Source organism: Erithacus rubecula, assembly GCF_903797595.1.
Source record: "Erithacus rubecula genome assembly, contig: scaffold_559_arrow_ctg1, whole genome shotgun sequence".
Classification (NCBI taxonomy): domain Eukaryota; kingdom Metazoa; phylum Chordata; class Aves; order Passeriformes; family Muscicapidae; genus Erithacus; species Erithacus rubecula.
In genome coordinates, this window is record NW_027635779.1 from 29,340 (window position 1) to 40,844 (window position 11,505).

The 11,505-nt window shown below is 55.0% G+C and overlaps 1 protein-coding gene across 1 annotated transcript; it reads right to left on the bottom strand.

Annotated features, from left to right (window-relative positions):
* Nucleotides 1-200: 200 nt before the first annotated feature.
* Nucleotides 201-5,306, bottom strand: LOC306816394 (maestro heat-like repeat-containing protein family member 7). Its single transcript, XM_079332837.1, has 14 exons — nucleotides 5,007-5,306; nucleotides 4,624-4,688; nucleotides 4,363-4,479; nucleotides 4,027-4,175; nucleotides 3,571-3,718; nucleotides 3,139-3,326; nucleotides 2,912-3,049; nucleotides 2,520-2,634; nucleotides 2,207-2,347; nucleotides 1,838-2,014; nucleotides 1,536-1,691; nucleotides 1,275-1,376; nucleotides 808-910; nucleotides 201-534 (listed from the first exon to the last, which is right to left on the bottom strand). Exons 1-14 carry the CDS (start codon nucleotides 5,119-5,121, stop codon nucleotides 470-472), a joined length of 1,779 nt encoding a protein of 592 aa, XP_079188963.1. The 5' UTR covers nucleotides 5,122-5,306; the 3' UTR covers nucleotides 201-469.
* Nucleotides 5,307-11,505: the final 6,199 nt, after the last annotated feature.

Sequence of the window (11,505 nt, forward strand, 5' to 3'; positions counted from 1 at the left end):
AGAGCCTCCCAGATCAGCTCTCAGTTCTCAGCAGAGCTCCCATAGCACAGCCAGGCACTGCCGCACAGTCGAGACCGTCGCTGGCACGCCTCGCGGAATCGGTCTTGCATCGCCTGAAGGATGGACGCTGTTTCAGCTGCAAGTTTTCTAATGGCAGGGCTGGTGTCATCTGCCATATCTTCGAGGGCTGAGAAAGAGAGGAACAGAGCTACTGTCAGATCCTGAATCTGCAGGAACCCGAGGAGACTCCTGTGCCAGGGGCATTCCAGCCCGCTCTAGCCATGGCCAGGAGGAAGAAGGGACCACTGGGATCAGCCCAAAGCTGCTGGCCACGAATCCCCCACCTGCCCCTGAAATCTCTGTGTGCTCTGCCCACGCCGCCCCCTGTCCGCACAGGGAGCAGAGCCCTCCGCAGCCGGGGCAGGGCCTGCAGCTCCTCCTGCCAGCCCCCACTGCCAGCCCGCTGCCCTCACTCACCTTCACAGATGAGCTGGAGCTCATCCTCCTGCTCCCTCAGGCACCGCCCGGCCATCCCTGAGAACACAGACCTGGTCACGGCTCTGCCCAGCGGCACAGCTCCCTGCCAGCGGTGCTGCCAGCCCTGTGGCCACTCGCCCTCGTGGCCTGGCAGGGCTCAGCCCGGGCCCTTACCGCTTGCTGCCGCCCAAGGCACGGCTGAGAGAGGGCGGCAGAAGCCCCGAGGGCAGCCGGGGCTCCACGGCATCGGGCCCGGATGGCAGAAGCTGCCGGGGCAGCAGCCGGGGCTGGGGCCAAGCTGCGGTGGAGAGGGGAGGGAACCGGGCTCACCCAGGAACCTGATGGCCGCCTCTCGCAGGGGCTCCTGAGGGCTCTGCAGGTACGGCAGGGCCTGGCGCACGTGCTCGACCACTCGGCTCCTGTCCTCTGCCAGCTGCGGAGAGCGGCGGGAGGGAAGGCTCGGGGCAGGCTCTGTCCCTTTGCCCAGTGCTGCCCGTGCCCGGCCCCGGTCTCCCCTGCCCACACAGCCCTGAGGCGCGGCCAGCAGCCGCTGGGCCGGGCTCTGCAGGGGCACAGGGCCGGCTGCTGCCCAGGGAGCCGTGGTGCTGGCCCGCCCCGCAGCCCCGCTGGGCCGGGGCTCCGTGGGCACCCGGCTCGGGGCCGCAGGAGCCTGGAGAAGAGCCCGTGTGGCCCCTGCATGCAGCGCTGGGCAGGGCCACAGCTGCAGCCGCACACAGTGAGCGCCGCGCTCAGGGGGCTTCTCCAGCCTGAGCCTGGCACTTCCAGGCCCTCCTTACCAGGCACTCAGCGAACTTCCACAGCTTCTTCTTCCTCACAAGCTTTTTAAGATGGTTTCTCTGCAGGAACTTGGCCGCACAATGCAACGTTTCCCAAGATGCCTGGAGAGCAGCAGAGATGCGGAGATGGCACCGCAGTTCAGGGCACAGGAGTCACTTCCCTGTGCCCAGGCCTGGAGGAGGCTGCAGCCCTGGTGGTGCCAGGGCAGGAGGTCGCCGAGCCCCCTCCCAGGGGGACACGGGCAGCCCATGAGTCCTCACCTGTGCCACACAGCGATTCTTATCATGGCAGTGGATGAAGAGTGGGATCAGGCTCTGCAGCACTTGTCTCTTCAGGGCTTTTTCTTCCTTTTCCAGCTGAATGGTGACCAGTGCTTGGAAAAGCAGTATGGACACCTGCTGCACCTGGCTAGTATCCTGCATGAAAGGAAGAAAAAAGACCTCAGCATCAGCAGCTGAATTGGCTGCAGGGCTCAGCTGTGCATTGGCCTGCAAATCCACAGGGCACAAAGTGTTTGGGCTGCTCCCAGAGGCCGTGCCTGGCTGGGGGCACAGAGCCTTACATGGTCGAAGAGTGTCAGCAGCGCCTCAGCCAGCTGCAGGGCGATGGGGCTGGCTATCAGACTGTTGTTTTCAAACACTACAAAGCTGAGTACCATCGCTGCCATCCTAACTATTTCTCCATCTGCTTCCTCCAGCAGCTGCACAAGACTTTCAGCCAGGCTGCACATCCTTCTTGCCTGTGTGGAACACAAGTCTGTGAAGCCCCACCCTGCTGCATCAGGCCTCGGAGGCCAAAGGCCAGTCCCGAAGCACTCGGGCAGCTGAAGCGGGAGGCAGGAGAGCTGGGAGCAGCTGCCCCAGCACACGAAGCCCAGCCAACACAAGGGGCTGCTTTCACCAGCGCAGCTTGAGGCACTGCCCCTTCTCACCAGCAAGGGATCATCAGTGAGCTTGAGAAGGGCCCTGAGTGCCAGGTAACGCTTCTCCCTGCACTCGCTCTGCAGGTGCCGTGACAAGATTTGCAGGACGCGTTTACCACTGCTTCCACTCAAGTCCTGGTACTTGAGGACCTGAAAGGCACAGGGCAGTGACAGGGGACCTGGCCAGCAGGAGGCCAGAACCCCACAGGGCTGGGCCCAGCCAGCAGCCCAAAGCACGGGCACCGTCTCAGGCAGCTGTGGCTACGAGAGGCCAGAGAGCCGGGAGGCAGCTGAGCGAGGCAGCGCTGGCCATCAGGCTCACCTCCACAATGAAGGCCAGGGCAGGCAGATCCCAGCGTGGCTCCTGTGTGCTGAGAAGCTGGAGAAGGTAGCGAAAGATCCGGGAACACAGAGGTGGGGAGACACAGGACATCTCCCTGGCAGGAGTAAAAGTAACCAAGACTGTGAGCCAGGGCCACAAACCTCTCCCAGGACTGATTCCCAGAGGTCTGGTCATTCCCCACCATCCTGCAAGGGGGCCTGGGCCATTTTGGGAGGTAGCTCCCTGTGGGCACTCTCCTCTCCCATCCTTTTCCAGTCTGCTTGGCAGTCCCTCAGTGACAAGACCTTCTGGCCCATGACCTCACGCACTGTGTGGGGCACCCAAGGAACAGAGCAAAAATGCCAGGGGCAGTGGAGAGCAGGGAGTCTCACCTGGCCAGCAGAGCCACGGCATAGTGGTGGGTGTCAACACACAGCAGCGTGTCCCAGCCACACTTGCGCCCCACTGCCATCACCACACGCTCACCCTGCATTTGGCAGAGCAGGGACTTCAGGGTCTGCACTGCAAACCTGTGTGCAGAGCAAAGCTCAGGTCACCTTGGGAGCACTGGCTCCCTCCCTGGGGATATGACAGGGACAGAGGGACTGGGACGGAGAACCTGTTGGGGCTGGCAGCAAAGCCATGTTGCTGCTGGCATTCCTTCCACAATTTATCAACCTCCATGGGTGTGTCCAGAGTGCTGAAGAGCACTTGGAAGAGCAGGTGGACAAATACGCGGGGCAAAATCTTCATCACTATCTGTGGGATGCAGGGCACCTGGAAGATCTTCCACATCACCACAGTTGCCTGCAAAGGACAAACAGCCCGAGATAGCGCTCAGTGCCGAGGTGTCCGTGCGGCAGGGCCCGAGCGTGGCAGGGAGAGGCCAGGGGAGATTCAGGGGGAGCGCCGGGCCTGGTGCCCCTGAAGCTGCCCCTAGGCCAGGATTCAGCCCAGCACCTGAGGCTGGCAGATGCAGTGGGGGAAGGAAGATGGAGAGCTGCTGGAGAGGCAGCCTTTGGGTGAGCAAAGGCCTATTCCAGAAACTCACAGCCAGGGCAAAGACTCTCGATGTGTCCCCATCGGAGGTGCACGTGCTGTGCTCTGGCCAGCTCCCCATCACATCCAGGAGTCTCAGCTGCACCGACTCCGCAGTCCTGCTCGAGCACAAGATGGTCTTCCACATGGTCTCAGCAGCTCTGCAGGATCAGAGCTCTGTCTCAGGGCTATCTCAGACAGAGCACCAGGGACTGGGCAGCAGCAGGGGCCTGAGCTGGATGCCAGCTCTGCCTCTGCCCATTGTCCCTTGCTGGCAGCACCCAGACAGTCCAGTCCTGTGAGGACAGGCTCCTGAGGGGCAGGGAGGGAGCATGGCAGCAAGCTCGGGGGCTGACATGCCAGGGCAGGGAAAGGGAGCAGCCAGTGGGCCCAGCAACTCCCTGTTGGTCAGATACCTGGAACAGGCTGTACAGGGTGATGGGCTGGTGAACCCTGAGCCCTCCCATACCTGTCACACGATGGGGCCACACTCAGGAGAGTCATCACCACATCAGTGGGCTGTGCCTCGGTGAGATCCAGCAGTTTCCTGTCCAGCCTGTGCTCATCAGACTCATTGGCGATGAGCCACTGGTGGATGTATTTCACCATGGCAGGCACCTGAAGAAGGCACGGGGAGACTTGGAAAGCTGCCAGAGGTAGTAACGTCCCCAGCTTCCCCAGAGAAGTGTTTCCCTTCCCTTCACACTGTGATGGCCTCAAAGGCTGACAGGGACCAGCAGGCCCCAGTGGCTTGGGAGGCCTAACAATTCCTGGAAGGATCAAACCCTTGCCACAGGCTGCTTACTTGCTTTGGACTTGGCAAACCCTCTTCTACAAGCATATTCAGCAGGGCAGCACTGGAGTTGGTGGTGGAGCTGTCACAATTCTCCATGGAGCCAGCGCCCGTGGTGCTGGTCTCTTCCTACCAAATGCATTTGATGAATTTGCAAGTGTAGCAGGAGAACAAAGGGCAGGAAGAAAGGGATGTTCCATGGAGTGCTCCAAACACTGTGCAGGGCTGAGCAGTGAGAGCAGGCCCAGCCTAGGTGGGGATGGCTGCAGGTACCTGTGCTGTTCTGGGAAAGAGGCCACCGGTGGATTCCTGCTCCTGTGTCTGTTCCATGGCTGCACCTGGCAAAGAGCGAGCGCAGCCAAAGCTGAGGGGCTGTGTGAGAGGCCTGAGAACAGAGCCCAGCCCTGCACTCCCCAGGCAGGGGCAGCCCCAGGATGCCCCAGGGGATGGAGCGCGGGTTCTGCAGGGCGTCTGCCTGGCCCCTCTTCCCTCCTGTCCCTGGGCATGTCCTCAGGGGATGGCATGGGATGGGATGGGATGGGATGGGACGGGACGGGACGGGACGGGACGGGACGGGACGGGATGGGATGGGATGGGATGGGATATCACCATGCTGGCAGGAGCCATCAGCCCTGTGGCCCAGCTCTGCCACTCACCATCCTGCTTTGGCTGAGACTGCTCTGGCTCTTCAGGCTGTTGAGCTGGGTGAACTCTAGCTCCTCTCCTTTTTATTCTGCAGAACAGTCTGAAGATCTTGAGAAATGCTGCCATGCTGGAGTCTGGCCTCACGAGCACCTGCTAGAGAGATTCCTCAGGAAAGTTATGAGGCAAACACTCCCGCAGTCTGGCTGCAAAGTCAGCTGCAGGAGTAACACTCAGGGAAGCTCCGGGTCAGGCAGGAACGAGTGCGCTGTGCGGGGGCTCCTCACGGCACCGCTCTGTCCCGTCCTGTCCTCTCGCGTGCTCTGAGCACTGTGGTGTGGCCGTGTCTCCAACAGCTCCTATATCACCACATGTCACCAAGGGTCCGTTGACACCCTGTCGTGTTCCATGCCATGGTGACCGTGCTGCACGGTGTCACTAACGGCCCTTGCATGTACTGCCACTGGCCCTGGAGCTGCCCCCGGCCCACCCAAAGTGGCCCAGGTTGCAAGGAATCCCTCACCCCAAGTGCCTAAGCAGCCCAACAGCAATGTTGGGAATGGCTCAAACCATGGGCAAAGGCTGCTCTGCTCTGCGGGCTCAGGGCAGCAGAAGGAGCCCCCAGGGCTGCCGACGCAGCCGCAGCAGGAAGGGCACAGGGCCTTGCACAGAAGCTGGCTTGGCCTCCTTGGGACACATCTTGGCTGGTGGCCATCCTAAACCCGTGGCTGTGACACAGACCAGGAACGTGTGGGCAAGGGCAGGAATGCTGCTCTGACCCCTGGGACCTGTGAACACTGAAAGCAGCAGGTGTGGCTGAGTCCCTGCCCAAGCAGATCTGCCACCCCCCGAGCCCTGGCAGCGCTGGTGCCCGGCTCCTGCCCCAGAGACCTGTACCCCGGGGGGCTTCTGTGCCACAGGGAGCCAAAGCCCACACACACTGGGGACTGTGCTCCTTGCTACAGGGGCTGTTCGCAGGAGCGCTGGAGCAACTGCTGGCAACACTTGGTGTCTGTCAGAAGGCAGAAGCTGTTAGTCCTGAAATAATTTCTGAAATAATTTTGGGAGGGATTGGCAGGAGCACCAGAACACAATCAGCAGCTGAGTTTCCCAGTACAACTAGATTGTACAGAGACACTGTCATGTTTTCTTGTGTTCTAACCAAAACATCAGCCCAATCTCTGATGTTCAGTGCTCCAGTTGCTGTGTGTCTGGTGCTGCTAGCTCATATCCAAAGAGAACTGTGTGCCTGCTGAGCATGGCAGTGGAAAGCCACAAACAGGGAACTTCAAGCACTGCAATAAATAAAGCTTCCAAAAATCTCTTCTCCATTTCCAAAACCAAAGATCAGCAAACACATTGCAAAAGAGAAATTCATTCCAACATTCTCGGGACACAAATTATGACTAAAGGTACCAAGCAAGGATCGCACACAAGGCCTTTGGAAACACTTCCTAGATGAATTAAAGTCTCTCCATGCAGGGCTGTAATAGCTGAACTTGGGCACTGTTGCCCAGTTCCAGGTAGAATGGGAAGAAGTCCACAGTGTTCTTGTACAGTCTGAAATAGGGATGCAGACATGGACCCAGTTCTTTCCTGGGCAGGATGATGCTGAAATCCAGTGCATTCTGGTGCCCGAAAAGGAGGCAAGAAGCCAGGACTACTCCATAGTAGAAGGCCTATGGGGCAGGAATTTGTTTATTTGATACCCGGAGGGAGGAGCATTGCTCCACAAAATCACTTGTCCATTCTTTGCACAGTTCTAGGTTGTATATGTTTTCTACTTAATGGGCAAATTGTTTTTTCCTACCTTTCATACTGCAACATATTTTCTAATGACATGACAATGTGAGCCCTTGTAACACATGCATGGTTTCTGCAGCAGGTGGTCGTCAGCCTCCTGCTGGTCGTTTTGGGTGAAGACTCCTAAGTCTTCCTTGGGCTTGAACTTTCCACCCCTGCTTCCTGGGCATGCTCTATAGGATTGTCTGCTCAAATAGCCAGTGGTTTGCTTTTGCCCTGGCTTATCTATAGAAGTGCAACAACTGCTATAAATTAGAATGCAAACTCCTCCCATTTGGCTCTTACCGTATCTAACACCATGTGGTTTTGAAAGACTACTTCTTTTAGTGAGTTTATTACAGTTTGTAGTTGTCTCAAAGCATCCACTGTTGAATTAGTCCCATGGTGACACAGTTGCCACAATTTCCACGGCACCACATCTGTTCCTTGGGCCCACGAGGCCCTACAGTGTTAAAATGGCCCCTTGCTGCCATGACACTGTGTAATGTCACATTTGTCTCCATGATTCCATACTGCCCTGCAGTGTCACAATGCACCATTGGTCAATGAGGATCCAGTGTCACCATGACCCCTTGGTTCCATGGACCCCACAGTGTCACTGTGGTCCCCTTGGTCCACAAGGCTCTGAAGTTCCACAATGGCTCTTTGGTTCCATGAGGTTTGGTACAGTCACAATTCACTCCTTGGCTCCATGAGGCCCTGCTGATTCACAGTGCCCATGATCCCAGGAGTTTCCATGAAGCCACCACAATGTCCTTAGATCTGCAGTATCTCAGTGATCTCCTTGGTACCATCCTGCCCCAATGTCTCAGTGGCTTTTTGGTTCCATGAGTTTCCACAGAGCCACAAGAGTCTCCTTAGTGCCATGAGGATACAAAAATTCCACATAAACATTGATCAGTGCCTGATTAACATACCCAAGAACATCTGTCTGCATTCAAATTAGGGGTTAAAGGTGAGAATGGCACCAGCAGCTTCCATCTGCAACAGAGACCTAGGAAAAGGACAGGGACAGAGACTTCAGCTGAAAGACTCTATGAATTCACAGAATCACAGAATCACTAGGCTGGAAGAGAACTTCAAGATCAAGTCCTACTCCTGCCTGACACCTCCATATGGCACCAATTGCCATACCTAGTCTTTTCTTAAACATACAGGGATGGTGTCTCCACCAAGCCCTCGAGAGACCATTCCATAATTTTGCCACATTTCCTGTAAAAAACATTTTTCCTAATATCCAACGTATATTTTCCTTGGTGGAGCTTAAGACTGCGTCCCCTCATTCTGTTGCTGCCTGGTGAAAGAGACCAACCTCCACCTGGCTAAAACCACGGTTCAGGAAGCTGTAGAGAGTGATAAGGTAACCTCTGAGTCTACTTCTCTCCAGGATAAACAACCCCAGATCCCAGCTACTCCTCACAGGACTTGTGTTCCAGACCCCTCACCAGCCTTGTTGCCCTTCTCTGCACATGCTCCAGTCCCTCCATGTCCTTACTGAATTGGGGGACACAGAACTGGACACAGCACTTGAGGTGCTGCTCAACCAGTGCCCAGCACAGTGGAAGAATCACTGCCTTGTCCTGCTGGCCACACCATTCCTGATCCAAGCCAGGAGTCATTTGCCTTCTTGGCCACCTGGGCACACTGCTGGTTCATGTCCAGCCTGCTGTCCATCAGTACCCCCAGCTCCCTTTCTTCCTGGCCACTGTACAGCCACTCTGTTCCCAGCCTGTAGCACTGCAGGGGTTGTTGTGGCCAAAGTGCAGGACCCAGCATTTGTTAAACCTCAAATTGATGGACTTAATCCCTGGATGCAGCCTGTCCAGGTCCCTCTGCAGAGCTTCCTAACCTCTAGAACACTCACACCCAGCTTGGTGTCATCTGTAAATATGCTGATGGTGCACTCAATGCCCTCATCCAGATCATAAATGCAGATACTGAAATCCATGCTGGCTGTCTCTGATCCCTCATTCATCCTGTAGGTGCCCTGTGATGGCACTCAAGGTGATCTGTTCCATCACCTTGCTGGGCACCGAGGTCAGGCTGACAGGCCTGGAGTTCCCCAGATCCTCATTCCAGCCCTTCTTGGGGATGGGCTCACATTGGCACCGCCAGTCCTCTGGGACCTCCCTGGTGAGCCAGGACTGATGGTAAATGATGGAGAGCAGCTTGGGAACCTCATCCAACAGTTCCATCATCCCCCTAATATGGATCCCATCTGGTTGTAGAGACACCTGTGAGCATCTGAGTGGCTCAGCAGGTCCCCCGTTATTTCTCCCTGGATTATAGGGTCTGTTCTGCTCCCTGCCCCATCTACCAGCTCAGGAGAACACGTGTCCTGAGGACAACTTGTATTATTTTGAAAACTTAGGCCAAGAAGGAGTTATGTACCTCAGCCTTTTCCTTATCTTTGGTAAACATATTCCACCCCTCCTTCCCTCCCCCAGTAAGGAATCAAGGTTCTCCTTTTCCCTCCTTTTGCCATTAATGTATGGATAAAACAATTTTTGTTATCCTACACAGAACTGCCAGCTTAAGTCCTAATTGAGCTTTCACCTCATTTTCTTTCTTCATGACCTGACAGCATTCTTAAACACTTCTTGACTTTCTCGCCCCTTTGTCTAAAGTTGATGCACCTTCCTTTTTTCCTGAGTTCCTGAAAAAAGCTCCATGTCCAGCCAGGCCAGTTGTTTTCCTCACTGGCTCATCTTCTGGGACACTGGTAAAGGCTGCTTCTGCTTCTTTTAGATTCATTTCTTTAAGAATATCCATCCTTTTTGGAATCCTTTGTTTTAAGGACTGCTTCCCTCAAAAACAATTAGTACCTGATTTGTACACCCCAAATCTGCATCCTGAATAGGTTGAAGTCTGCTCTCTGTAACTCCGGTGTTAGAAATTTTGTTGATGGCCCACCTTCTTTCACAGGATGTTTAAAATCTTAATTATTTCATGATAACTGTACCCAAATAGCCTCTGATCACCACATCATCCACCAGCCCTTCTCTGTTTGTGAACAGCAGGACACAGAGCTTTCCTTGGAAGTGGAAAGAGAAGGAAACCTCCCCAGAGTGCAGCCTGGAAGGTTCAGCCTGGAGGTGAGGAAACAGCAAAGTCCCTGCCAGGGCAGAATGTTGGTGGCCGAGGTGTCCCAGCTGAGGCTGGGCCATGCCATGGCTCCGTGTGCCAGGAGCCGGCAGCGCTGGGTGCAGGGAGCCCAGGGAGGGCACAGCAATGCTGGGCTGAGAAATGCTGGGGGCACAGCGAGATGGGCGCGTGCAGCCGCCAGGGCAGAGGAGCAGCACGCACAGGGGCACAGGCTGCAGGAGAGATGGCCAAGGGCTGGGCAGGGCTGGCAGGGCCAGAGGCACCCAGGCCTTTGTGCCCTGGGCTGGGCAGCGCCTCTGAGCCCCACAGGAGGAACTTTCCCTGCAGGGGCTGCACTTTGCTGCTGCCTCAGCCCTCCCTGAGCAGGCTGGCGGGACTTGCAGGGTGATGCCATTTGTTCTTGCTGCCCCTCCCATCCCAGTGCCCCAGGAACAGCCCCGAGCCACCCGTGAGGGACAGGCCCTGCTGGGCCAGGCCTGGGCTCAGCCCTTGACCTTTCTGCTGCCTCCAACAAATCCAGGCCTTGCTCAGCATTGCAGTTCCTGCTCACAGCCTTTGGCTCCTGCAATCCTGACCTCAAGGATCTGCTCTCACCAGTCCCTGGGAGCCTTTGGCAGTCCCTGCCCTCAGTGGGGCCAGTGATGCTCCAAGGGACTTGGAGTTTTGCTTCTGCCTCCTTGAGCAGCTTCTTCAACCTTCTCTCAGTGCCTGGGGCTCCTGGACTCAGCCCCAAATCTGTCCTGTTACAAATATGATTCCTGCTAATTAAATTGTAATTATATTAGCAAAATTGTTGCTTTGTATCAATAGAAAAATTGTACCTAAAAAAAAAAAATTACTTAATCGTTCCAAAGCATAAAAGATAAAGGAAGGTTAAGCAAAGCAGATGGTATCATTCTCCAGATTTTCAGTGGGAGTGGAGCATCTAGAAATAAAACTTTTCACCTTGAATTGAGCCAAATTGGGATGATTCCAAGCATTAGACACTTGGCTTGTTATGGGAACATTGGCTTAATTATATAACTCTAAGCTCAGTGCACCTGTGCTACCTGAAAGACCACACAGTGAACCCTGAGGAAGACCCAGAGCCTTCACCAGAAACAAGATCCCCGAAGGGAGGAGAGACCCCCGACCATTGTTGAAGCATGAGCAACACAACAGAGTGATGGAGATTTTAGGAATAGGATCTAGGAGGAGATTTCCAGAACATTCTGTATTAATATGTATTAGTAATCTATATAAATGAGATTTTAGCTTGATTCAGTTGGCATGGTGTGAGAGGAAGGGCCCTCCCCATACCCCTGGTTGGTTTAGTTTATGCTTTATTTGAACCCAATCTCAATTACACTAAAATACTCACTGCCAAATTTTGTATTTATTTAAATATACATAACAAATATACTTTGTTTGAATTTGTTTATATACAATTACTGCTATTATTAATAAATTACTGCTAAATTTATATTTGTTGTTTGATTAACTGAACAATCGAAGACTCCATTCATAACAATTTTGGGGATCATTAAAATACAGAAAAATTCCAGCAGCTCTTTGTATTTCTTCAATTGTCTTCAAGTCTCCAGGGCTTGTGCAGATGCTTGGAGA

Excerpts from the sequence above, each read along its gene's own strand:
- LOC306816394 (XM_079332837.1), bottom strand. The coding sequence starts at position 5,121 with ATGGCAGCATTTCTCAAGATCTTCAGACTGTTCTGCAGAATAAAAAGG. Across the intron at positions 1,377-1,535 it reads AGAATCGCTGTGTGGCACAG|GCATCTTGGGAAACGTTGCA; the intron begins GTGAGGACTCAT and ends GCTGCTCTCCAG. Across the intron at positions 535-807 it reads GGCGGCCATCAGGTTCCTGG|GGATGGCCGGGCGGTGCCTG; the intron begins GTGAGCCCGGTT and ends CTGTGTTCTCAG.